Raw genomic sequence first — 27,899 nt, 5'->3', positions numbered from 1 at the left:
GTGTGTGTGTGTGTGTGTGTGTGTGTGTGTGTGTGTGTGTGTGTGTTTTCTTAGAAAAGGGACAGGGCGGCAGTAAGGGACTGGATGATCTGCAGTCACTTCCTGTTGGATATTGTCTAGCTCCCTTCCCCTCCTCCTCCTTGAATCATAAACCCAGAGACCCCCAAGCAACTCCTCCTTCTCTGATTCTATCTGCTGGAGACAACTAAGCCAAACAAACTCAGGAAGTGGCAAGAGGTTGGGAAGGGAGGAAGTTCATGGCACAGAAGGAAAAAGTAAGGAGAATGCCCTGATGTTGAAGGAAGAGGGTGGGGAGAGAGAGAAATGAAGGTCACCCCAAGGTCGCTCGGGGCCAAGCCTTTAAAATGTTGTGTTTGGGCTTTCAATCAAAACTGGCACAAACGGTGGGCCAGATCTCCCGGGGCTATTCAAATATTAACATTTACAGTGATAAACAGCCCCCAAAAAAGTCCTCCGTGAGCAAATTGGAACAAACAACTAATCTAAAGCGGGTTGCTAAGAGACCAGTTGGGCAGGAGCCAAAGTCAGTTCAAGTGCCTTCAGAATTCTTTATTTTTTCGCTGTCAGGGAAGGGAGGCGGAGGAGGAGGGAAGAGCTACCTGTAGATGACTCCATGTTGGTGGAGGAACATGAGGGCTGACGTAACCTCTGCAGCATAGAACCGGGAACGAGGCTCATCGAATTTTCGAGAGCGCTGAATCTGGAACATGAGGTCTCCACCATTGACATACTCCATGACAAAAAAGAGGCGGTCCTGAAAGGAGAACAGAAAATGCCATTTAGGTATTTCTACCGCAGCTGCCCACGCAGGTCAGAGAGGGTATCGTGAGCCCGACACAACAGAACTCGAGGGGGAAGAGGGTGCGGAGGTGAATGAGTGCTGGTAGCACCCAATCCAGACAGAAGACAAATAATGCAGACAGCACACGGATTAGGGTATGAGGTGTTATTTTAAATCTCTTCCTCTGTTTTATTTTTATGAACATCAGCTTAGTCTAGTGGAGAAAGCCCAAAGCTGACAGAAAGGAGACTTGGGTCTTTGTCTGATTTCTGTGACGACCTTGGAGTGTGTCCTTGGGCAAATCTCTGCCCCTTTGGAAGCTCCAGTTACCTTTACACGTGGGGTAGGTTGGATAATGGCTCCCCAGAAGAAATCCATGTCCTAATCCCTTAATGTGCAAATGTGACCTTAGCAAAAAAGGACTTTGCAGATGTGCTAAGGATCTTGAGATGAGAAGTCATTCTGGATCACCAGGGTGGGCCCTAAATGCAGTCACAGTTGTCCTTATAAGAGAAAGGCAGGGGGGAGTTTTTTGAAGCAGGGAGAAGGCAATGTGGCCTCAGAGGTAGCGACTGTGATGTAGTCCCAAGCCAAAGAACATGGCGGCCACCAGAAGCTGGAAGAGGCAAAGACGGACTCTCCCCTGGGGCCTTGGGAGAGAGCAGGACCCAGCCCACACCTTGATTTTGGCCCAGTGACACTGGTTCCAGACTTCTGGCCTCTAGAGCTGTGAGAGACTGGATTTCTATTGTTTTAAGTTCCCAAACTGGTGGTGATATGTTAAAGGCAGTCCTAGGAAACTACTACAAAGTAATGAGGCTGCAAGTGCCCCTTCTGCGAGGGCCACTTTTCACTCTGGAGGAGGTTCCTTCTGGGATTCCCATCTTGGCACATTTTCCCGTGGATTCCTCCCTCAAGGCAGCCTTCTGAATGGCCCGACCACACTCCTACCTCATGGGAGGAGGGGCCTTCTTTATCTGCCCTACGTGAGCACGTTACGTGAGCATGTGCGAGGCAGATAGATGGATATTCACTTTGCGGTGAACTTCTTGACTACCATTTCCTAAGGCTGTGGGGGTGTGGGGTGCTGGGCTGGGTAGGAGACAAAGAATGACGAGCCAGCACTGTCCCTGCAGAACTTACCATCCAGGGGTAGAGATGAGAAATGGGCAGAATGAAAAGCAAAATAGGAGCAGAGTGTCTTAAAGATGAAAGAGCAAGAGAAGGGCAGGTTCTCTAAGCCAGGGACCATGGTGGATTCTGGACAGAGCTAGGGCCTGAGAAAATGAGGATGCGGGGGTGGAGGGCATGAACAAATCCCAGGATTTGGGGACAGAGTGAGAATGCCCAGGACAGGAGCTAAGCAGCTCAGCGGGGGAGGAATGTTCATGGAGCAAAGGGAAAACATTGATGTTGGAGAGGCCAGAGGAACAGAGCACATTCTTAACATATAGACAGAGTCTGAGTGAAGCTGCCAGGAGGAGGTGAGCATACTGTTTTCAACCAAAATTAGTAGAAACACTTCCATTAAAACTGACTAAAAATCACAATACTTCTTTATTCATGAAGCAGTCTTGATAGCATATTTACTTTACAATTGGAAGTGCTCTGAAAATAAGTCCCCCGTAAAGAATTCTTATGAATTCAGACTGCCTTCTCCTCCCACAACAGTGTCCAGATTTATTCAAGCTGTATTGGTATTCACAAAGGGCCTAAGGTCTGGCTTCTCTTCCATTTGTCTTCTTTCCCCTTCAAGACCTGCCTTGTTTTCTCCCCCAAGTATGATTCTAACTCAAAAATACACAGGCTGCCTTGCCAACCATTCACTCAATCATCCACTCCCCATTCAAGCCTTCATTACAAGAACCAAATGCCCAGGCTGACCCCAGCCCAATGACACCAGGATTTCTGAGGGTGGGACTTGGGCATTGGTAGTGTTCAAAGCTTCCCATGTGACCTCAACGTGCAGCCAGGGTTCAGAATCAGTCTTCCATCTGGTTTCTGCCAAGGTGTTTTGCATCTGTGAGATACATGGATTATAAGCTGTTCGGATTTTCCCTCTTCTGGTTTCAAGGATACCCCAAGAACACGGGTTTGTGTATCAGAATCACACAAAGACTTGTTAGAACATGGATTCCACCCCTCGTCCCCCGAGGTTTTGATTTGGAAAACCTGGGGTGGTGAATCTGAGAATCTGCATCTCTAACAAGTTCCCAGGTGATGTCAACGCTGTTGGTCTGGGGACCCCACTCTGAGAACCGCAGCCCTGAAGCACTGGGGGCAAGCCTTTCCACCCAGCAGTGCAGCTGTGTCACGTATCCAACGCTGCCCTGCTCTAGCTGAAACACGCCATCAGAAACAACTGCTACAGTGCCTTCCTATGGTCACCAGCCCGGACTTGGGCTTTAGCAACAACGCTGCATTTCCTCAGCTGACTTTGAAAGAATCCAAATCTTTCAGGAGGATAAAACTTCGCTTCCCCATGCCCCTCTCCACTCCCTGACTGCTTTTTATTCCACCAACCCCAGACACACAGCATTTAAGAACAGGGTCCATGGAGTGACAGAGAAGAGCTCCCTCCTGAATCTGTCACTTACTGGCTATCTGAGCTCGGGCAAATGACTTCAATTCTGTCCTCAGTTTTCTCATCTGTAAAAAGCAGATGACATAGGACCTGCCTTACAGGTGTCTTACGGGGGATGAAATTATATGTTAAGATGCATGGTTCACGACTGGTACTCTGTGAAGGTGGCCTATTCCTATTGTCACTGATGGCTGTATAGCTGCCACCATTACCAACTCTTCATTTTCCTGTCCTTTTAGCAGCATTTTCTTGTGATCACATCCTCTTCCTGCAAACGCTTGGCTCCCTTGGCTTTTTAGGCTGGTTTCCTCCCCATGTCTCGGGCAGGTTGTCTTGTGCCTACTCATGTGAACATCCTGAGGGAGGTTAAATCCCTTACTGTATCTCCAGCAGCTAGAATGGAGCCCGGCACCTAGTGGGTTACTAGTGTGTCTTTGTCGAATGCACAAGTTCTTGAACATCCACCATGCGTGAGGCTCTAGTTGCTGGAAATTCAACAGTAAATCAGAGCTGGTTTCCCGTGTTATTTCTATTGTTAACCTCACTTTGAGTTATTCCAACATTAGCTCATTCTGAACTTCTGTTTTAACCTTTCTACTCAATATACCTCAGTGTACATGGCCCCAAAGCAGAATCAACCCTTTTTAGATAGGATGGACGGCTGCTAAAGCAAGATCAGTTTTTCACTCCCCCTCCCTCTGTTCAGTGAGTTTGGATCCTTTCTGACCTCCACACCTAACACATCTGAGAAGCATGTTTTGATGCATAGTGAGAACCTCAAGTCATTCTGGGAACTGCTTAATTACATAAACTGAAATCAAAAGAAAGCTGGCAAACCCAGCAGCTACTCGTTAATCCCCTCTTGGCATCAGTAGAAAACAAAACAAAACAAAAATCCAACTTCCTGGTAAAGTAAGCAAATATGTTTTCTGAGGTAACCAAAGGTTTTAAAAGCCTTATTCCACCTCCTCCTCCCTTAATCTCACCTGAATGTCTAAAAAGTTACGGTCTTGTGATAGTAAGTAAAATAATAAAATTAGGAAAGAGATTATATGTCATGGCCATTTAGGGTAAGAATAGTTAATAATGACCTACAAGCCGGAAGGGCCACACCGTGTGTTTGAAATTCCCATTGGGCTCTGTTTTCCCAGAGCGCTAACCTTTCCTGCCTTTGAAGGGAAAGCTGGGCCTGCCCTGTTCATCTTTCAAGGTGTGATGGATAGCCAGAGGCTTCCTCTCAACAGCACCACATGTCCTGCCAATTGGATTTGTTTGGACGCACATTCTCCATCATTTGTTAGCTGTTTATATGTGCAAAGATTCTATCGCTTTTGAATCAATTTCACATGAGTGCCCAACAAAAGACTGGACTTGGAACAGTCCTCCTTTGATGTGCCAGTGACAGGATGAACGATTTCTCCAATGCACCATCTAAGGGAATCATGGATCCTCACGTCACACTCTGTGACATCTCCTTGACCCCTCCACATCTACACCATTTAATCTATCAGTTCAACAGGTCTTTCTTGGGTGTCCAGCCCTGGAGTGGGTACTTAGGGGGATATGAAAGATAACATAAGCCAAGGCTTTGGTTTCAAAGAACTAGAAACTGAACACGGGAAACCACAAAAAGCAACACAAAATGTTCTATTGTTATGTACGAATCAGATCGTGAAAGCTATGTATCTGGGTCATTACTTTCTAGCCACCATAGAGAGTAATCATCTGTCATCCAGGCCTTAGCACTTATGATCATTATAGGAAACAGTCATGGGAAAATCCTTTTTATATTTTATTTTCCATAATATCACTGGTCCTGGTCGAAGTGGCCATTTCTATAGGAATTTGGATGACACAAATCTGAATTAGAGTCAGGAGGGGGGGGCGGGTGGAGGAGAAGTCCTGGCAAGTGAAAGGAACAGCCCTTGAGGACAGAGGGAAACAGAAAGGGACACTGCATGTGGGGATGGGGAGGCTGGGAGCAAGCAGGTGGGAAAAAACTTGCTATCTAGGAAATGGCATAAACTCTGGATGTGAGTAGGAAGACAGATTGGGTGGTGGGGGTGGTACAGGGAGGAAGTGGTTCTGAAGACACAGGGAGGAACCAAAGAACCCTAGAAATATTTCTGAGTTGTGAAATGGCATAAAGAAAGCTGATTTTATGCAAAGCTATTCTGGAAGCAGACTTCAAGATGGAGTGGTAGAAGGCAGCCTGAAGTTATTCCCACTGTTCCCTATTGCCACTGTCCTAAATACTTCATTATCTTTGAACAAGAATAACAAGCCATCCTTCCTCCTCTCTATTACACCTCCTTGGTAGAACCAAAGGAAAAATCCAATCACTCTGGGAAACTTAACCAAAACAATTTTTAATTTGTTTTTTATTTTTTTAATGTTTTTGAGAAAGAGAGACAGAGTGAGAGTGGGGGAGGGGCAGAGAGAGGAAGACACAGAATCCGGAGCAGGTTCCAGGCTCTGAGCTGTCAGCACAGAGCCTGACGCGGGGCTCAAACTCATGAACCATGAGATCATGACCTGAGCTGAAGTCAGATGCTTAACTGACTGAGCCACCCAGGTGCCCCAACAATTGTATTTCCCCACAAAGAAAGCAAGCCATCATCACAGGAAACATCCTTTTTCTCACTGGAGACTCAACTCTCAATTAATAGAGAAGAGTCTCGTGTGAATAAGAATTAGGATTAGTGATGTCAGCGTCCCGATGCAATAACAAAAATAATTATCACTTAAATAATGTTGTCTACAAAAAATTATTTTCACACATTCTCAGTCCTTCTTCTCATAGGCCTTCTCTTCCTTTCGTCTCCCATCGTTCAAAGGCCTTACTTGAGTGTAATGACCTTGTTGTGATATTTCCTCAAATTCAGATTTATCTCAACTGAATGCCTATCACAATAACCGATTCTGCCAACAGCAATGGTAGCATGGGAAATAGAGAGTGGGTTTTCACATGGCTGTGTCTTGTAACGATCTTCTAGAAGCAATCGAGGGTAGAGTCCACCCTACTTTGGGTAAAAGGGGAGATGCTTATTTTCATGTGGGAAAGCCTTAATCAGAATTGGCCAAATAGTAAAAATTCCACTTGACAGTTTGCCGGTTGAGAAGGTCTAAGCTTCATTCAGGTACATCTGATGTTTGTCTCCAATTGCTTAAAACTATGATTATTTGACATACACAGGATGCCCCAAGTTTAAAGTGACCTAAAGCTGTAGCAAACTGACTCACCCAATAAAGTTCAAATAAACATTTCCTGCCTCTGACTAGAGCTTCACTTTGCTCAGAGAACAACTTCAAGTTACTGCCAACCTGCACCACGCACTTTCAACTGTGTGAAAGCCAGGGGCAAGAGGAAGGGTGTGCATTCAATACATCAGAGAACACTTTCCTTTTACAGCGGTCATCAACATCTTATGAGAAAGAAGCTTCTATGACATGACACGACAGTACGTATGGAACAGCCCCCAAACAGGCTACATGTCCACAATGTTGACTGCTGGAGTGTCTTCCTGCCATGAACAAGGGCAGTGTCTGAAGTTAAGTGGGAATAATGGCATGTCGTTAATTCCCCTCCCCATTTTAATATTATTTTGAGAGAGAGAGAGAGAGAGAGAGAGAGAGAGAGAGAGAGAAGGAGGGAGGGAGAGACAGAGGGAGAGACAGCACAAGCAGGGGCGGGATAGAGAGAGAGAGGAGACAGAATCCCAAGCAGGCTCCATGCTGCTAGCACAGAGTGCGACGCAGGGCTCGAACTCACGAACAAGGAGATCATAACCTGGGTCGAAATCAAGAGTTGGACGCTTAACTGACTGAGCCAACCAGGTGCCCCAGTTGCCATTTTGAAAATGATAGAATCAAGAGGGTTTCAATGGGGAACAGTGAAAAGGATAGCAGTGTGGCTTTGCTGAGTCTCTTCCACTTCACCACATCATCAGAGCGTCACTGTCTTGTACCTCAGTGGCACCTCACAAAACCCGAGGTCCTTCTTCCTGGTTTCCCCCATTGGCTGTTTTGTTCATCAAGTGCCACTCCTGTGGTATAGCATCTGATGACTGTCCTCTCTCCTTGGCTGTTGACCTGGACTCCAGGAAAGCACCAAGGTGTCAGGAACCTTGCCCCTCACTCGTTTGCTCAACTTAGTGGCCCAGTCACCCAGCAGAGGTTTTAGGCTCTGTGCTATGCCTACTGCCCACCCAGAATCTGGTCTTCCCATTCTGGGCAAGATGGTGACATAGGCCAAATCTGTCTTTGATGATACCAAGAGATCATTTAAAGAGGAAGAAGACACTGCCTGTTCATTGGAGCCCATTGTCACCAGTTGCTGGCTGTTTGAAGCCAATGTTAAGGACCTCTGGAATGTTCCTTCTAAGTGTTAAAAACACTTCATAGGAATAAGCATAGGAATAAAAGTATTCTTGTTCTAACTCCATTTTCCCAACCCAGCCAAGGTCCACATCATAGTCTTGTTCTTTACCAATGTTCTTCCCATGAGCTCAGGCTGTTCCTCCCAATCCAGTGTGTGACTGTATCCAACTCTGCTTGTTTCTCATGCATAAGCCTTCCTGTGTCTTTGTTAGGTCATAAGCACCAATAGGTGGGGCTCAGGACATCCCTGTCTTGTGTAACCCCATCTTGTCTAGGCTCGGTGCATGTGCAGCTGAGTAAAGAACTAGCTGAGATGCTCAGTTTTGGTGCTAGAGATGGACCCCACACAGGACTGAAACAACTCATTTAGCTGCTGCTCTGATTCCAGAAACTAAGCTGTCACCTTATCGTTTCCTGGGCCCAACACAAAAAGCAGCACCTATAGAGGTCATATTGAGGTGTGATTTCCAGGGAGCTCATGCACCTACTACCCTGCAAATAAAGCCTGTGGTCCTGGGTTAGGTCAGTCCTTGAAGCAGGTTATTGCTGTTGCTATTGTTTTTTTCTGTTTCTCTATCTTTGTTTTTGTTTCTGTGCTTACTTGATTCTATTTAGAGAAAAATTCAGCTCACCACTCAGAGGATTAGAACGTACCCACATTCATGGTAAAGTGACCAAGTCTATTCAGTGAAAAGCAATCAAGGAAAGTTTTTTTCAATCTTGTGTATACAAAACAACTGACCAGTTAACTGAATTGTTCCCTTTACAAGTAGCTCCTTTCTTACCTTTCTTTTCTTTCCAAAGATTATGCAAAGTTCTTGTGCCAGCTTTAAAGATAAGCAAATACCAGGTAGGTGACTCTGAATGGAGAAGGTACATCAATATTTCCCTTCAATTGTGGGAAGAATACGGAACCTGCTTAGATGGAGATATTCAGGTTGATCCGCACCAAACGTGAAGAAAAGGAAAGCTGCCCCCCACGTCTCCCGGCTCTGGGTAGCAGACAGAGCTGATCATCTGTAACAAGATCCTAGAATGTAAATTCCTGAACCAAAGGTTTCCAGCTTCCTCCATTCTAGCACTCTGACGGACAGAGTGTGTTCTCATGAAAACCATGGCTTTCCACAACAGGAGGCGTCTCCTGGAGTGATCAGAGCCCCGTCCCCTGCATCTGGCTGCGTCTCTGCAATGCTTAACACCATGCTGGGCTCATCCAAGCCATTCCAGTAATGCTGTACGAAAGCACTTACTGTGTAGCTGATACTGTGTTGTGTCGTGCGTTTTGCAACTGTAGGGCCATACGAAATCAAATCAAGGGCCTGAAGTTCCCACCCGGGGCTAGAGAGCTGTGGTTTCACTGCATCATTGTATTTCTGTCTTTTCCTTTCTATCAATCCCACTTGGCTTGACTTTTAGTCCCATAGTCACGTTGTTGGACTCACATGCATGGCTGCCTTGAACCAAATAAGCCACTCCATGATGGCAAGGAAGCGTGGTTGACATCTCCACTGTGCTAAATCCCCTTTCATGTTCTGACTCCTTTAATAAAGCCGAAATGAAAATGTGCTAATCTGGGGGAAACTGGCAACTTGGAAATAATACACTAACGTACCCATACAACTCAATCCTGTGGATTCTGAACGCTCAATCACATTGTTTTAAATCTTAAGTGGCATGGTTGGTGGCTGCAGGCGTGCTAAAGAGGATTTCCATACCACTTCACTAATACTCTCATTTGATGGCAGATAGAGCGTGAAAGGTGGTTTTTTGATTATTAAATTCTTTGATCTCCATACTACTGCCCACGTTTACTCAGAATGCCAGGCGGTGTGGTGAGATAAACTTCTAAATATTTGGTGTAATAGCACAGGGCCCTCTCAAAGGAATTGTTTAGCTACGGTTGTGCTATTGTAAGAAAGTGCTAAATTCTGGCATGTGTTGCTTTCAAAAATCTATGGGCACGGACTCCGATCGACACCAGGTAGCCTGCACTAAACAGGTATAGGTACTCAAAAAGCGGAACACAAACAGCGTAGGTTTAATCTGTTCACAAACCTTTTGTTCTTAATGACCGGGAAAGGTGGTGATAGGGACAAAGCAAGAGAGAGTTTCGGGTTGAGTTGTAGCTCTGATGCAGACCGGGAGCGGGGGCAACAAATTTAATTTGGCTAGAACGCTGCTTTCTTTAAATGTAGAAATCCATTCTCTAAATAGATTCATTTAATGCCACGAATGAGGGGGAAAAAAAGACTCAGGAACTTGCACACCTCAACAGGAATAGGGTATGACTGGACTATAGTCAAATCCTATTTGTGGTACCTTGTCAGTGGGTGTTTTTTAATGTTCTGATATCGTTCTCCATCCACACTCTCACCTGCTTGGTGTAGTGGTCTGAGCTCAGCCTTTGGACCCAGATTGCCTGCGTTTGAATCCTAACTCAGCTGCTTATTGGTTGTGTGAGCCTGGACAAACACGGACGTTGGCTTCCCCAGCTATCAAAATCAAGATCCGATAGTAGTGACTGCACAGAAAACAGATTACCTTTACTATAGGTGCTTGGGTCTGGAAACAAAAACAAAAACTGCTAAGGAAAATATTAGTTCTAATTTTTCATTCACAAGCCTCCTTTTATTTGGTGGCTGGCACGTGGCTCACTCAGTGATGGACTCATTTCAAATCAGTCCTTTGTACTACGTTTTAAACTATAAAGCACCATAAAGGTGTTTGCTATCATTGGTGACTTAGCTAAGTTTTTGCATAACACACGCATTAAAACAAAACCCCTACTTACAGAAACCTACCATAGATGCACACCACATCACTACCCAGACAGGACCTACCCTCAGCCTTCGGAAACCACTTCAAAGAGCATTTATATGACTTCAGCTCCCACAGTTAAATGACTGGCAATTTGGAGAGGTTTTCTCGTGCAGGTGGTGACCAGCAGGTGAGTGAGAATTACAAGTGAGAATACTGAAGAAGCGTACAGATTGAAGACCATGTCCCCAAGGCCCTGGTTTGCTAGCTCACTAAAAAACAGGCCACCTCTCTACTCCAGAGCCTTCAAAGGGTCTCCACTGTCATTTGGAACAAAGCCCAAACTATCTGTAATGGTGCTTTTCAAACTTCAGTGTACAGAAGAATCAAAAGGACGCTTTTTTAAGAACACAGATTCCTGGACCCCAAATCCCCAAATTCTGAGTCTGTAGGTCCAGATTGGGACCCAAGATTCTGGATCTCTGCAATCCACTGCAATACTGCTAGTCTGGGGATCGTGTTTTGAGTAGTTCACATTAGAACCTCCCCATCTGGTGGTGATCCAAATTTCAGTCTATCTCACTGCCTCCTACTTGACTTGATTTCACTTCATCTTGCAAGCCGTCCTTGGTCTTTGTCACTTCTGAACCATCTAGGCAACTCTGCTCCCAGGGCCTCCTCTCCACATTTCAAACACTTCCTATTCTCCTCCTCCTTGGCGACGTCCCTTCCAGTGAAGACAGCATTTACAGAACCCTTTCTCCAGTGAACTCATGGCAGTCCTCAAGCCTCCCAAGAGAATGAGTAATCATATCCTGTGCACTATAAACTTATACCATTGGCATATATTGCGAATGCATACAGGGTTATTTGCCTCAGTGCTATTTTTCTACCCTACTTCTTCAACGAGACTTTCTCAGGCCATGAGAGCAGGACTTACACCTTGTATGTAACAGCCAGTCGATAATAATAATTACTGATTAGTTAGACGTATCAGTCCATGTATTTAATATAATTTTGGTTCTGCCCAGCTAAGACTGTCTGAATTATGAGGTAGGTGAGTACCACCAGACAATCCAAGTCAACACTTTTTTGTGGTCTTGGTTCCTCCAGTGGCTCCTGAGGTCTCTTTCTGAATCCTTTACTGGACCTAGCACAGAAGGCATGCTTATAAATTAGATGGTTCACCACTGATGAGGCTCACCCAAATAGATTACTTCTCTTCATCCTGGATACAGACTAGCTGAGGTTTACACATGTTCATGACCCTTCTTTTAAGAATTCCACAGGGGAGATCTATCCACCAATGATGTAAAGTGCAGGCAAACCATCGCAGTCTCTTATGAACAATGAAAACAAAAGACTTTTCAATTGCCTTCTGACTAATTCCTTAGTGAAATAATCAGTGAGCTGGTAAGGAAACCCTGCTTTCAACCACAGTATTATGTAAAAAATGTGCACTCTCTTGCAATACTGACCTACAAACAATCCAATGCCAGGAAACTCCAAATAAATGCCTGGAAAAGAGGTGCATTTCCAGATTCACATGAATTTTACTGTTCCTCTGCTCTGCGTCAAATTCTTGGTTTGCCACATCAGAGGAAAACTAAGTAACTATTCTGAAATAAACTGGCTTCCTAAGGATGGGCGGTCCTGCATCCGAGAGCCTTCAGACCCTGCCCGGCTAAGTCTAAGTTTGGTACCTTCATTTCATAAATGCCAATCAATCTTTGGCAGATACTTTCTGAGCACCTACTAAACACAAGGCAGCATGCCTCCAGGGTATAAACTGCTCATTCTCCATCTCTGTTCTCGGAGAACTCCAAGACATGCCATGCCACCTCTTGAGATTATCGTTGGTGTTTCATTATGTACCGTGTGGACTGGGCCTAAACCTGAACATGTGCTGAACAGGCAGAAGAGATGCACAAGACTGCAAGAGGGCACAACACGCACTGCCTTAAGCTGCCAGGTACCCCCTCCGTCCCGCCTCCCAGGCACGGTCCAAGTCGCCTCTCAGAGGCCGCCTCAGGCTGTTCTTCAGGGCTCTAAACCACTGTGGTGTCCACTAAGGTGGACAAGGCCTCAGTATACAGTGCACTTCACCCATGTGGCATGTGTCCAAACACAATGCTGTAATATCTCAAATGGGAATAAATTGAAAATTTATCTTTATAAAGGAATGCATTGTTTGGCCAATGAATGGCCAATTCAAATGCATGAAAACTGTGTAACTAACTGAAGAACACAAATCTTTAAGCACACTGACAGCACCCATCTACTCTCTAGCAAATGTGCTAATTAAAATTACGCTTATCGTTTTATCATGGAAGGTTCCTAGGGAACCCCTACCTGGCAGCTAAGAGTTAGCAGTTCTAATTCCATTCCACTCACAGAGGTAGTAGTACATCATCTTTCTGAACATATTCCACATAATTCAGATTTACCACCAATTCTAATTGCCCAAATTAGTTTTCTTTTGCTGTGTATCTGTTTGGATAAGATAAAATTCTGCCAACTTGGTTAAAACAGAAGCACTGACACAAGAATAATTAGCAGAAGCTCCCGACAAACCCGAGGCAGACTTCGCCCTAGAAACGAGCTTTTCTCCGCGCCATGAAGGCTTCGACCAAGTTCCCATGCACCTACAACCCAGGGTCGGCCAGTGACAACAGTTGCCTGTAGCTTAATAGCGCCACAAAAACTTCTGCCCTGCTCTGATCATCCAAATGGAAAATTTATGAGAGACACAGACACATCAGTTCACAGACTATGCCCTGAGCACTAGAAATCACTTATTTTCACAGTTTACTCGAAGACAATGCACTGAGTAATACAAAGTTGTTAAATGAATATACGTCTAGGATTTCTAATTAGAGCAGGTGGTCTCTTGCCCTCTTTTCCCCAGACACTGGTTTAGCAAGAGGCAACCAACAGCTTTAGCCAATCCAACCTCTGATTATCTATTTCCATTTACAAATGTTTGGGAAAAGAAAGGAAGGGAAGGAAAGCAAAGCAAGATCAAAATAAAGGCAGGTGACTCTGATTACTGCAACATTTCCTTTGGGGTGACTCTAGCCACGCCAACACTCGAACGGGCATGCAGGGATAAACGGAGGGGAATCTACAAAACCCAGGAAAGGGAGTTTATCAATTCTTCCCCCTCACCCGATATTGTACAGGGCTATCTCATCTCCCCACAGACCCCCTGAAGCCCCTTACCACTTTCATGTCCTTCCTCTAGGTCCTGGCCTGCTACTCCTCTATTCTCTCAAGGGAAATGCCAAGGTTAAAATGGTGGCTGAGCTATCTGCAAGCAGCCCTTTGGAATGTCTGTGAAATAGTAATCTCCGGAGGGCTGCTGCTGGGTCTTTACAAATGTGTTGGGGCGGGGGAGAGGAGGGGAGCAATACCGTCTCAGAAGACATAGTTACGACAGAGTCAGCAGCGGCATTCCATCAGCCCCGTGTGCATAAGGCAAGGGGGCCTGAGCTTCCAAGGAGACAATGCCATCAACTAAAGCATGCGTCAACTGGCCCCTTCCACTTTCTCAACTTGTGTAAACACCTTCCTGGAATCAGCAGCATGACTCAAAGCATCTGTGATCATTTACAGCTGGGAAATATAGTAAAGATATTTCAGGGTAATTTTCCAATTGAAAAATATTTAAATGTTCTTTTTTGCTTATGTTTCTGACCTCTAGTCACACCAGACCTTGAGCATTAAGACAAAGCAAAGACCTGTCAGAAGGATCTAATTCCAGAATTGGAAGGTAAAAGGGTGTCTGCTAAAATCTGAAAAGTAACGTCTCCAAATTTAGTTACAACAGATCTCTGAACTGAACTGTGGTCCCCACACCCAAATGATCTTTGGAGGTTCCAATGAGAAGAATACCCCATTTCCTCCAAATGACTGTGTCCTTTTTCTCACTGTAAAGCTTAGCAATCAATGGACAGATAGTAACATGAATGGTCTACTGGTAGAGTCAGAGAAAGACTTTCCAAGGAGTGACACTGGCATTCACTTGTTGGGAAAGAAACTATTTCGTGAGTAGGTTAGAAACTATGACAAACCCCAACCAAACACTGTTCCTCATGGAGACTCAGGGAGAGGTTGCTTAGATCACCTACAGACACGTTTCCTGCCACTTGGATACTTGGTGGACAGTGTTATTTCAAGGTTCAGGTCTTGGACGGTCGCTTTCCCCTTTTCTCTTCCCTTAAGGGTAGGCCTTTAGGTTTAAATGAGCCAGGAATTACATCAACACCCCCACCCCCACTCCTTTACCTGTCTGAATAAAAGAAGCCTGGAGAATTATTACCCTATACTCTAGGATCCTAGCTCTGAGGTGTGGAAACAAGGAAAATATTTCAAAGGGTTAAGAATGTGCAAGGGTCAAAGAACTTAAGAGTATGGTCTTGTAAGTTAGAAAGTCAACACCTTCTCCTTCATACCCTGGTTAAAAGTAAAGAGCAACATCTGTAGAAGGCGTCAGCTCACTGTCAGCGACAACACCTAACCCCCCTTCCCCGCCCCCTCAATCACATGCAAAGGAACATAAATTCCCCGGGCCAGGGACTTCCAGAGGCAAAGAGAGACATGTGAGCATAAGGTAGCAAAATTCTGTAATACTAAGGAGCCCACAGAGAGAGCCCGAAAGAGCTAGAAAACATCAGTCGCTGTTGACTGTGCCTCCTGCGGTAGTTGGTTGTGCTCCCAGTGTTAGGCCGGTGAGGCGTTTTCCAAGTCCCAGTCCACACTATCCCCTAACTCAGAGTATAGTCAACCTCAGAAAATGTTTCCTTGTACCTCCCTGGTTCTTCTATCTAATCTAGAAGAGAGATAGCTTTCAGTAAGACTTTGCTTCTAGTGCAGGCTGCTGATGATAATCTCAATCCCTTGAGCTATAGTTGAAGCATTTGTGGCCAAGATGTCCTTCCCAGTATCATCCACTACCATTTTCTAAAGAAGCCTTCCATGCAGGGAAGTCTAATTGATTTTGGGCTGCCCAATTAGTCAGTATTAAGAAACACATCATTAATTGACGTTCATGTGAACTTCATTTATAGATATATTTAGATGACTTTTGGGTGTCAGAGGAGTAAGACTATTGTAATGGCAGTTAGCTGTCCTTCTGTGCAGCAAAAATTAGCAAATGAAGGATCTGAGGACTAAAACCTTATTATAGTCAACAACCCTTGGGGCTCAGAGGGGAAGGAGGGTTCTGTCAGGTCATTAGAAATGAATCCTCTGTCCTCTCCCTGGGTTATTTAACAATTTGCATCTTCAAGGAGTTTGATAGGAAAATGCAACTCCAATCTAGGCAGAAGAGGGGTCCAGGGGTCCCTAGTAAGAACTACTGCAGCAGAAAGAATGGAGACGAGGCTTTCTCTGGAAAAAAAAAAAAAAAAAAAAAGCTGCAAAAGAGTTCTCTGTCCTGGGAGCGTGCTAGGCTTTCATTTTCAAGTGCAGGGGAAAACAAACTTGGGCTGCTTCACACAGCCTCAAATAGCTTCAGCCCTTGTCAGGTGGGTTTTTGAGGGCCCAGACCACAGAGACTGTCTGGGAGTCTGTGCTCCAAAGTCCAGAACAATTCAGAAATTATTTCAGCTGTTCTCGTTTTAGAAGTAAAACAAAAACACCAAGTAGGAATAAACAAACACATGCTTCTATGTATCTATTTTTAAAAGAAAAGCACAGCTCTGCCCCTGACTTTTTGTCCGTGTTTTTTTTTTTTTTTCCCCCTGCGTAACTTCAGAATCTTGCTCATAAGAAAAAAAGTGTCCTGCATTGCTGGACATGGGGGTAATTCCAAAATTTATTCTCCTAGAATATCACCAATTCACTCACTTAGCTAAGCCTAAAGCATTTTAGCTCTCCCGCCTGCTCTTCCTGGCCGTGGATCAAACATAATAACCAGTGGCTATTTCATCAGTATCGCCTAGTTCAATAGCCACCCTCTCAGCCCTCCCTTCCAAGTACCGTCGCCCTCTAGCGGCACAAGCGGCTAACTGCAAGATGTTCAGCAACTGGCTTGGAGAGAAAAGATCAGCTTTTCCCCACTCCGCTTTCTGCTATGGTTTCCAAGAATACACTTAGCAAAATGAGAGACGTGCTTGTATATTTGTGTGCTGTGGTTGTAAATGTAGGAAAACCTACATTAATAAGCTGAGTTTTTATCCTTCACCTCCTAGTTAAAAGGCGCGTAGTGAAGTGGGGAGAGGGAGGGGTGGATGCAAAATAAAGAAAACGGAAACTGAGCATATCGCAGAGAACCTCAGCCATCATTCTGTCCAACTCTCCTATTTACCCCTCAGTCCTCGTGCTTTGTGTCCAGTCCCGGATTCTCAGGGATTGTTTTAGAATCACAGCGGGATTTTCTTGGCATGCTGGGCTTCTCATGGCTTCCTAAGGGGAACACTTTGCATGAAGAGGCTGACTAGATTGGGTAAGACACATCCGCCCAGGGAGTGCCCACAGGGATGACCTATCACCAGAACACACAGACTATGCACTGGGACAGATTTTGCCCCTGAAAGCCTAAAAGTTATCCCCAGCAAGAGGATAGGGGCCACGTCTATCTTACTCATTTCCACGTCACCAGCATCTGACGCAGTGCTTTGTATCTGGGAAGAGAGCAAGAAACACAGTTTATGCATGAATGACAGCAACATGCTGAAAAGGTGCTCAGGAGAGCAAGCATGATACTACTCTCCGGGAGACTCTGGACTACCAGTCCTGATTTCCCCCCATCAACGAAAAGAGGGGATTTAAAATTATACTCCAGGAATCCCAGGTGCCAAGGAGGAACTTTGGGGGCCAGCCACCAGAAAGCCAAGTCCCCTTTTATAATTTTATACACTGAGCTGCTCTGCAGGTTTTGTTTTAAGGAAGGGTTCCATTACTATAAACAGCCTGGAACCACCTGCTGTAGGGCATTGGTCTCCACAGAATAACAATGAATCCAAGAGAATTGCTTCTCCGAACTAGAGAGCACAATGCTAAATCAATTCTTAAAAAAAAAAAAATTAGAAGGAATTGGACACAATTAAAGGAAAAAATAAGATCTGGCACTAACATTGACAGGACTAGACAGAGTTCTTTGGGTGACTGGGATGGACACACAGACTGAGATGCCTTCAGTGTGAGCAGGGCTGAGTATCCTGCAAGCATATAGAACACTCCCGAGCCCTGCTCCCAGTGGCCCATTGCAACCCAGCGGCGCTGGAAGAAAGGCCTGCTTCGTAAAGCTACCGTGAGCGGTCACCACCTGGTGTGCATGTGGGCTCCCCGGGTCGGCGGGGGGGTGGGGAGAGGGCGGTAGAGCTCTGAGACTTAATGCTCCAAGGCCTTGCCCACCCAAGTCTCACTCACAACAGGTATCCTGAAACCTCGGACAGGGTCTCCTTTCCACGTCCAGGCAGTGCTCGTGGAAGAGCTGTCTGACCTTACGTGTGGTGGTTATACATGAACTGCTTTCGCAGTCATCCACGTTGTTAACTTCTGCTCTGGGGGCTGAAAACACATTCCCAAGTTGAAATGGTATGTTCTATAGAGAACAGATACGGCAAAACTACTCTTCTCGCGGCATTTAACAGTGTACAGCTCAAAGCCAACAACGTGCTCTGTTGTTCTTTCATAACGTACAGGATAATTCACGTTTGGTTAATCCTATGCCTGGTATTTTCTTTAGTCCTTTAAAGGTCTGTTTGGTTTTCATTCTTATCGTACATGTAATGGTGCACCCACATGACCTTGAGCATAGAGCAGTAAGGACATGTCAAATTAGCAAGGAGAAACGCTCTGGTTGGCTAATCTCTAAAATGTTCAAACATCCCTTGAATTCCAGTTCATTTGAAAATGAATTCAGATACTTGTCTTCAGTAAGCACATGACAAGTAGTGAGCAGATGGCCCAAGCCAGACGCTGGGTCCAGAGAACGTGAACACGCACAGGGGTGGTAGGGAATGCCCACAGTGGAGTGCCTCTCACATCTGCTTGGAAACATTAACAAAATCACTAATCCCTGCAAAAGCAAGATGAATCCCAGTGGTCTCGAAGATGAACTGTTCTGAGTCAGACCACTCTGTACAGACTCACCGATCACTTACAACTGCACTGGTTACCTAAGGATCTGAGTGACAACGAGTGCCCTGGTTAATGCAACGATCTATGTGCTGTGGCCACTGTCCCCGAGGAGTCGAAGAAGAGAACTTCACTGGCCAAAAGAAACAATTAATGTGTAGGCAAACAGGCATTCATAATATTTTACTTCACTTAAAAGTGACATTTTTAAGTAACAGAATCAAGAACCATTCAATGAGATGGAACCCATGGCATTTGGTGAACCTTTTGGGACGTCCAGAAAACCGGAAGTCCCTGGGTCTGTCCTGCTTGGGTGAGAGCGCAGCCCTCCTCTCACCAGGTGGTATATGCGGACCAGGTCCTGAGTGAACATCTTGATCGCAACTTCTGATCGAAAAAGACTCTCTTCTTTCCTTCCACACTGTCCGTTCCCTCTAAGCCAAGTCTGTGGGATTTCAAATTCAGACCCTTTGACTAACTTCTTCAGCTGAAGTCTGGTTTGACCAAATAAACATTTAGCATCCTAAACAATGAGCCAGTTCCTTTGGAAACATTTCATCCCATCCCCACACAATGGGCATCTGGATCCCAGCCAGTCCAATTCCGGCTTTCCAGGGGCTGGGTGGACGGCATGGCCAGCTGACCTCCTCGTGTCCTGACCTGCCACAGGCCACCTAGGCCAGGATATTTGTGTCCTGTCAGGACAGAAAGCTTTAGTCACTTGATCCTGGTAGGCTCTGCAAACGTGGGTCCTCCCTCCGGCCTTGTCTAGCATCTGTGTGAGCTGTAGCAGGCCGTTTTCTCTCACAGGAATTGAACTAGCCAGTCGCTAAGGTTCCTTCCAGCTCAAACTGCAAAGTACTGAGAAGGGCATGAATTCATCCATTATTTTGCTCCTCTTGCAAACCAAAAAGTGAGGGCAAAGAGGGGGTCGAGGAGAGGAAAGCGGGTTAAAAGTAACTCTTGAGGTCTGAACCTAACCTTCTCATTTCATGTCAATTGGCTGGCGGGGGGCCTTTGCCTCTTCTGTGTTTCAGCCAGTGTAAGAAGAGTCCCTGTGAATAATCCTGACAGAGATCTTTTTATATTCTCATCTTTTCACAAGTGGTTCCTCTTCTCATCCTCCCAACAGCTTGGCCAGGAAGCCAGGGAAGCTATATCCAAATCCCCGTTTTTGTGGAGGAACAAATTGAACTTCTGAATGCTTGAGTAAAAAAACCAAACCCAAACAAAACAGAACAAAAATGCAAAGTCACAGAGCTGAGTCATTCAGCAATTTGAAAAGAGAATCTTTCTTGCCTTATCCTATGTCTCGCCCTCTTTCCAGCACTTTACCCCAATAACTTTATCAACTGTGTGTTAGAGTTCTACGTCAGGCGAGACTGGGTGGGAAGAAGGTTGCGTGTTTTCCAGATTGCTGCAAATTCCTCATTCCATGTGTCCCTTGAAACTGGGTGGGTTTCTGTGGAAGAAGTGATGCAACGCGACTCCTGAGGTTAATCACAGATGGCACTGAAGGCTCCCCATTGTTCGCTGGAATGTTCTCTCTTGAAATCTTCAGCCATCACACCTGCCCTGGGGCCACCACGTTGTAGGGAAGCTCAAGTCAACCCATGCGGTGAGAACACAGGGACAGGCTTGGAGACCCCATGAGGAGGGAGGGATGTCAGCCAGTCCCCAGCTGCCTCAGCCCCCTGCCCCCTGTTTCAACCACCCTCTGACTGCCCTGAGCCAGAACCAACCAGCTGGGCCCTCCAAGCTGAGGTGACCTCTTTTGCAGCAAAAGTAACCAAAACAGGGCCAAAGTCGCATCTTTCTATCAGGGAGGAAATGCCCTCGTCTCTTTCATATGTTCAGGGTTTCTCATTAGCATCAGAGCCATGAATTCCACCACTAAAATAAAAGGTTTGAGAGCTATCTTTAGAAAAGAGAAAAGGTAATTTCAGCCCTGCTGCTACCCACAGGAAGGATGGTGTCAGGAGGACAAAATCGAACTCCAGGCTTGTCTGGTTTCCAACATTCATTTTTATACAAAGAGACAGTTACTCATAACACACAGTAAAAGCTCTTAATGAATAGTGATTTGGGAGGAAATAATCTAGGGGCACCTGGGTGGCTCAGCCGGTTAAGTGTCCGACTTCGGCTCAGGTCATGATCTCGTGGTTGACAAGTTCGAGCCCCACGTCGGGCTCTGTGCTGACAGCTCAGTCTTGGGATTCTGTGTCTGCCCCTCCCTCTCTGCCCCTCCCCCACTCGTGCTCTGTCCCTCTCAAAAATAAACAAACATTAAAAAAAGAAGAAATAATGTAAAATCTAGAAACACCTAAATGCACTAATTGCCACCAATTTCTGCCTTAATCACTACAACACCTTTGGGAAAGGAAAGGAAAGAGGATCTGGGGACAACAGCATATGCTCCCTCCAGGTAACACCTACGAAATGAACAGCTTTATCAGGAAGCCTTGTGCTGACCCATGAATCCCATCTGAAAGTGACTGTGGGCTCGGCTCACAAGTGGGCTTGGTCAGACACATCAAGGGTTACAGAGTCCAGCTCTGGCGTCTGCCTTTTGGGACAGTTCTTTGCAGGCAGAGTGTACTCAGAAGAGCGAGATCCGAAAGGAAGGGTCTGTAAGCCACGAGAGGTGGTGGGGAGGCGGGTAAAGCAGCAAAGGTGCTGACATGAAGAAGAGGAAGCTAGACTGGAGTGACCAAATATGGTAACAGTGAGCAGCCCCGGGCGCCTAATGATGCACTCCTCCCAAGAGCTTGTTTGCATTTTACAGATGAGGAAACTAAGGCCCAAGGTTACAGAGTGTGATTGTCACAGAGCTGGGCTTCAAACCCAGGAAACGGGACTCCCTGAGCACTGTTCCAGAGGCAGAACTGGGGCTGAAGATGGAACTGACAAGGCCAACGCCACCTGGGGCTCAGAAAGGAGGAGAACGTTCTATCTAGAAGGGCTATCAAATAATAGTCACTATAGGGAGCTTCCCAGGGCAGAAAATGCGTAAGAGGAAGCTGTGTAATGAGCTTTTGGTGAATATGGGTGAAATTGCAGAGATGCTGAGTTTGGATAGGAGTTGCCCTGAGGATCGAAGATTTTTCGTTCTCCTGTCATTCTTCTCTAACTTAGCTTACCTTATGTATGTGGGACGTGTGCTCGCAGTGAACAGGATGGGTGTCAGTGTCTGAGGCAGCAGAAACACACCGTTGAATTGACGGGCAACTTACGTCACGGCCTTGAATAATTGCTTACAGGGTCTGTCCCTGCACTTCCTCAGTTATATGCAAGTGATAGGAGGCCGTACTGGGCCTGGTGAGGAGTCACCGTCCTGTAGCCATGCTGCACAAATTTGTACCCCAGCTCTGCACCTTCTTAGCTGCGGGTTACAAAACCATATTTGCCTCAATATCCTCATCTGTAAAATGGGCATGAGAACAGTACCCACCCCCTTGGGCTGGTTTGAGAATCCAGCAAGCTTGTATTCTGTAAAGAGCTGGGAGCAGAGGCTGGCACCAGGCAGGCATGGAGTGAAGATGATGGCAATTCTGCTCCTATCTCACCAGAAGGCTGTAGTGTTGGGAGGGGGGAGAGGGGGGAACAAAACAAAACAACAACAACTACATACAGGAAATAACAAAAAGAATTTGAAATAAGTAGCTATTTTATATTAAAAAGTTAAGTTCCCTTATAACACAATAAGGTCCTTATTAGGTCTGAATTTCTTGGTCTGCAGATGACCCGTGGGGTCCAAACAGTGAAAGGTTCCTGCTTTCAGAGCTGGGCTTCTCACCATGTCTCTAATCTGTTTTTGTCTCCCATCCAGTAATTTCTGCAGAATCACTGAAGGTCCTGCTTGTATCTCTTTGGCCACTGCCCCAGGCCTTTGACATTCTCATTCTGGTGACTTCACAGGAAGCTGTAGGTAGGACAAGGTCTTACATTTAGGCTTATAATTCGCTTTAAGTGGATTTTAGCCGATGGTATGGGAGAAGGTTCTACATGTCCTGGCACCATTTGCTGAAAAGATGATCCTTCCCGCAACTGAGTGGCCTTGTCCCTCTTGTCAATGATCCATCCATTCACCATAAATGTGAGAGTTGATTTCTGGAATCTCTGTTCCACTGATCTGTAGGTCTACCCTTATGCAGGTGCCACACTGTTTTGATTACTGTAGCTTTACAGAAAGTTTTGAAATGAAGGAGTGTGCCTCTTCCAACTTTGTTCTTCTTTCCCAAGATTCCTTTGGCTATTCCAAGCCCTATGAATTTCCACATGAACTTAAACTTCAGATTGCCGTTGTTTGCAAAGAAGCCTGCTGGGGCTTTGATAGGAATTGCATCGAATATGCAGACCAACTTTGGGAGAAATTCCATTTCAATAATATTGTTTTCTAATCTATCAATATGGACTGTTTTTTCATTTAGATCCTCCTTAATTTCTCTCAGTACTTTGTACTAAATTTTTTTTTAATGTGTATTTATTTTTGAGGGGCAGAGAGAGAGAGGGAGACACAGAATCCAAAGCAGGCTCCAGGCTCTAAGCTGTCAGCACAGAGCCTGACATGGGGCTCGAACCCACAAACTGAGATCAAAACCTGAGCCAAAGTCGGACGCTTAACCAACCGAACCACCCAGGTGCCTCCAGTACTTTGTATTTTTTAATATAGAAATCTTCAGCTTCTTTTATTAAGTTTATTCTTGAGCACTTAATGCTTTCAGATGCCATTGTAAATGGAGCTGTTTTCTTAACTTCATTTTCGGGTCGCTCCTTGCTAGTAGATAGAAATGCAACTGATTTTTGTAGGTCCATGCCCTTGCCCTTCCTCTGCTCTTTTATTAGTTCTAGTAAGTTCTTATGTGTGTGTGCATTTGTTAATATTTTCTACATACGGGATCATACATGGTGACTTCTGAAAGAGGCTCAACCCTTAGATACACTCAACTACTAGAGGGATGAGGGATCATGTCCAAAGTGACACAACCATCGATTATTCAGCTTTTCTCCTCTCCATGCACCCCAGAAATCATCCCTGAATATTTGCTTCTCACTTGACTTCAGTGAAGCCTTAAAAAAGAAATAAATAATACACGCAAGTGGTAAAGCACCGGACAGATAGAACAGTCCCTAATAAATACTATGCCGGGGCACCTGGTTGGCTCATTGGGTTGAGTGTCCAACTCTTGGTTTTGGCTCAGGTCATGATCCCAGGGTCTTAGGATTGCGGCCCATATCAGGCTCTATATGGGAGTGTGGAGCCTGCCTGGGATATTCTCTCTCTCTCTCTCTCTCTCTCTCTCTCTGCCCCTCCCCTGCTCATACACACGTGTATGTGTGTGTGTGTGCGCGCGCGTGGGCACACGTGCATGCTCTCTAAAAAAAAGAAAAAAGAAATGAAATGCAGCATGACTTCAAAGTGGGTACCAGATCCAGGAAATAGCTTCCAGCTTCCCCCAAAGGAGATCAGAGCCACGTTAAAGTCTGCATCTGGTAAGAAAATAGCAAGGGTACTGCCTCGTGCTCAGGGGTTCAACCACGCCACAGGCTGCATGACTGAGCCTCAGCTTCCTCATCTGTAGAAGACAAACACACCTGCCCTGTTCACAACTTCCCAACCTTCACCACCAAGTCTCAGAGACAAAGTGACAGCCTGTATATGGTACACAGAGATGTCTGGACAACTCCTTGCCACTGGGAACCACCAGCCTGAGGACCCGCTACTCTAGGCTGCCCCAGGGCTGGCCTCATTTTTGACAGAAACAGTCACGTTACAGTGTGCCCACAACGCCCTGGTGGTACCCTGCCTGGAAAGCTCACATCCGAGCATCAAATGACACCAGCCGGAGGTATTTTGAGAACTGCTGTTGCAAAGAGAATTTGTGTTCAGCACCCAACCTGACACGACACACAGATCGCCATCCCCCTTCCTCTCCCACTCCGCACAGAATGAAGGTGCAGGGAGAAGAGAAGAGGATCATGAGGAATCGTGGCCTTTACGGGACCCCTCAGATGATGACCCAGGAGGTGCTTCTGCCCATGGGGGACCTCGTGAAAAATCACCATTTTGGCTTTTATATGTTTTGCTTTCATTTTCCTGGCAAAGAGTGAGGCTTTGATTAAAAAAAACAAAATGGAAGAAGGCACATCCCAAATGTACTCACCCGCCCACAAATGACTCCCAGGACATGGCTGAAAAAAAAAGTAAAAAAATCAGAGGTCTACCAAGTCATGTTCTTTCTAAGCCATGGTAGCAGTGTCCTGAAATTGCCCCTGGTACCCTCTGGAACATCACCAAGGGGCCAGTGCCAGGGGCGGGGGAGGGGAAAACCAACCCCCAAGGTGGTTCCTTCCCAACCCCCAAGGTCACACCTAGCATTTTGTAATCCATTTGGCTCATAAGGGAGGGGCTGGGAGAGAGAGGAGGCAGGGAAGGCTGGAAAGGAAACCAAAAGGCCAGAAATAATGCTTTCTCTCCACTGCAACCCACAGGGATGAAAGCCATTAAGCTTGGAGTGATTACAGAAATGAGACTCCCTCTAGGGAGCAGGACCCAGAGCCTAGGTGTGCCCCAGGGCAGGCACATAGGGACGCCCAGTGAGCAGCACTCAGACAGCTTCTCACGGCTTGGGGATTAGAAGGAAGACTGTTGACATGAATTGCAGAAACTCAACAATCACACAATTGCTCATAAGAAATTACCAGGGTTAAACAAAACTAAAAGGCAACCAACGGAATGGGAAAAGATATTTGCAAATGACATATTGGACAAAGGGCTAGTATCCAAAATCTATAAAGAGCTCACCAAACTCCACACCCGAAAAACAAATAACCCAGTGAAGAAATGGGCAGAAAACATGAATAGACACTTCTCTAAAGAAGACATCCAGATGGCCAACAGGCACATGAAAAGATGCTCAACGTCGCTCCTCATCAGGGAAATACAAATCAAAACCACACTCAGATTATCACCTCACGCCAGTCAGAGTGGCCAAAATGAACAAATCAGGAGACTATAGATGCTGGCGAGGATGTGGAGAAATGGGAACCCTCTTGCACTGTTGGTGGGAATGCAAACTGGTGCAGCTGTTCTGGAAAACAGTGTGGAGGTTCCTCAGAAAATTAAAAATAGACCTACCCTATGACCCAGCAATAGCACTGCTAGGAATTTACCCAAGGGATACAGGAGTACTGATGCATAGGGGCACTTGTACCCCAATGTTTATAGCAGCACTCTCAACAATAGCCAAATTATGGAAAGAGCCTAAATGTCCATCAACTGATGAAAGGATAAAGAAATTGTGGTTTATATACACAATGGAGTACCACGTGGCAATGAGAAAGAATGAAATATGGCCCTTTGTAGCAACGTGGATAGAACTGGAGAGTGTGATGCTAAGTGAAATAAGCCATACAGAGAAAGACAGATACCATATGTTTTCCTCTTATGTGGATCCTGAGAAACTTAACAGAAACCCATGGGGGAGGGGAAGGAAAAAAAAAAAGAGGTTAGAGTGGGAGAGAGCCAAAGCATAAGAGACTCTTAAAAACTGAGAACAAACTGAGGGTTGATGGGGGTGGGAGGGAGGGGGGGGTGGGTGATGGGTATTGAGGAGGGCACCTTTTGGGATGAGCACTCGGTGTTGTATGGAAACCAATGTGACAATAAATTTCATACATTGAATGAATGAATGAATGAATGAATGAATAAATAAATAAATAAGTAAATAAATAAGAAATTACCAGGGTTAGAGTCTTGGTGGTGGTGCTTGTAAAGCTTTCCTGCTTTGGCCCTTTTCTTGTGAAAGGTAAACATGACTTAAGGGAAGTGACTTTATAGATGTGGGCCATGAGCTCGCCTAAGCCACCCTGTGAACAGGGCAGCTGAGTGAACAGCAGAAGGCCAATGTAGGAAATGCCAACCCCCCAAGGCCACAGGGCTTACAGTTTCCCATTAGTCCAGAGGCCTGGTTTTCCCCTACAGCCTTCACTGGCTGTGACAATGGCATTTGAGGCTGGCACTGTGCTGAAGGGCCCGGTCTTTGCCCCAGGGGCCTTATAGTTATGAAGGGGAAATGCATATCACAAGACATTAACCGCAGAACATGAAATAGTATGTCCTCAAGACCTAAGTGGAGGTAAAGCAGGAGGAATTGGACAGAGGGAAACCAACGAGGGAGATTAAGATAGGTCACCTAGAACAGATGGGACTTAGGACTCAGTAGAAAAGTGGAGGTTAGGTCCCTCAACCCTTGGTGACCCAGATGGAATCAAGTGAGAAGACTTTCCCACAGCTTTCAGGAAACCAGAAGGGATTTCCTGCAACAGGTATATAACCTACAGATGCTTCCCTCTTGCCAGAGTGCTCCTCAGGAACAGTTCAGGCTTAAACCAGCATGGCTTCTCAAGGCCCGGACTCTGGTCTGGGCTCATAGTTCATTGCAAAATGTGTGTGTAAAGGGTTCTGCACCATCTGGTACATGATTTCCCATCTCACCCTATCTCAGACCACTTTAAGTCAACAGAGGCTTAATGGACCTGTAGGTCTCAGTGAGGCCTGGCTACAGGCATCATCAGGACTGGAAAGAAGCCTGGATGGCACTAATCCAAGGGCAGGGGCTTCCATCACACTCTGAGCCCATTCTGCAACTAGTCACTGCTTGGGAAGCTTTTAGACAGAAACCCTGAGGCCCCTGGAGACACTAAAAAGGGCCGGGGACCGGATAAGGAGAAGACACCAGGAAGGATGGGCCTGGACCGGCATTCCTGCCCCAAGCTCAGTCCAGAAGGGGAAAGAAGGGCCTGTGTCTTCTTCTTGACCTTCTAATTCTGTCAAGGTCAAGTCATCTCTATCAGGGGACCCCAAAGAAGGTCTTCGGGACTCTAGACTGCAAGGAAGAAAAAACTAACCTGTTTTTAGAACTTCACTGAGTTCCTCCCGTACAGGTGAGAGACCAGGCTTCACTGGAGAGCCATATAACACAGGCCCAACGATTACACTGTGTGATTTGTGCCATGTGGACATGTGAAAGAGGAGAGTGCATTCTCTCTGGGAAGGAGAAGGAAGAAGGCAGGAGTCACTCGGAGATGGGTCTTGCAGGATGAGCACCATTCCCCCAGTTGGAGAAGGCTCTGAGTGCCCTGACCAGGCCCCTTTTGCATTCAAAGCCCAGTGCATTTCCTACCCAAAGGAAAGGCTCACCTCTCAGATGCTGGTTTCCTTCACCACCACCAAAACTCCCATGCAGAGCAGATCACTTCCAGCTATCACCTACCTCTTCCTGGAGAAAG

At 45.9% G+C, this 27,899-nt stretch overlaps 1 protein-coding gene and 1 long non-coding RNA gene across 2 annotated transcripts in view; both read right to left on the bottom strand.

The window, feature by feature from the left end:
- Positions 1 to 27,899, bottom strand: part of PRKCE (protein kinase C epsilon) — a 442,370-nt gene that overhangs the window by 55,503 nt on the left and 358,968 nt on the right. The window contains exon 11 of the mRNA XM_049649833.1: positions 621 to 775. Within this exon, the coding sequence (XP_049505790.1) occupies positions 621 to 775 (155 nt within the window). The remainder of the gene's footprint in view (positions 1 to 620; positions 776 to 27,899) is intronic.
- LOC125936974 (uncharacterized) lies at positions 7,195 to 7,928 on the bottom strand. Its single transcript, XR_007462184.1, has 2 exons — positions 7,876 to 7,928; positions 7,195 to 7,478 (listed from the first exon to the last, which is right to left on the bottom strand). It is a non-coding gene; the product is annotated as an uncharacterized LOC125936974 (long non-coding RNA).

This window comes from Panthera uncia (genome assembly GCF_023721935.1).
Source record: "Panthera uncia isolate 11264 chromosome A3 unlocalized genomic scaffold, Puncia_PCG_1.0 HiC_scaffold_11, whole genome shotgun sequence".
NCBI lineage: Eukaryota > Metazoa > Chordata > Mammalia > Carnivora > Felidae > Panthera > Panthera uncia.
This window is presented reverse-complemented; position numbering and strand designations above follow the sequence as displayed.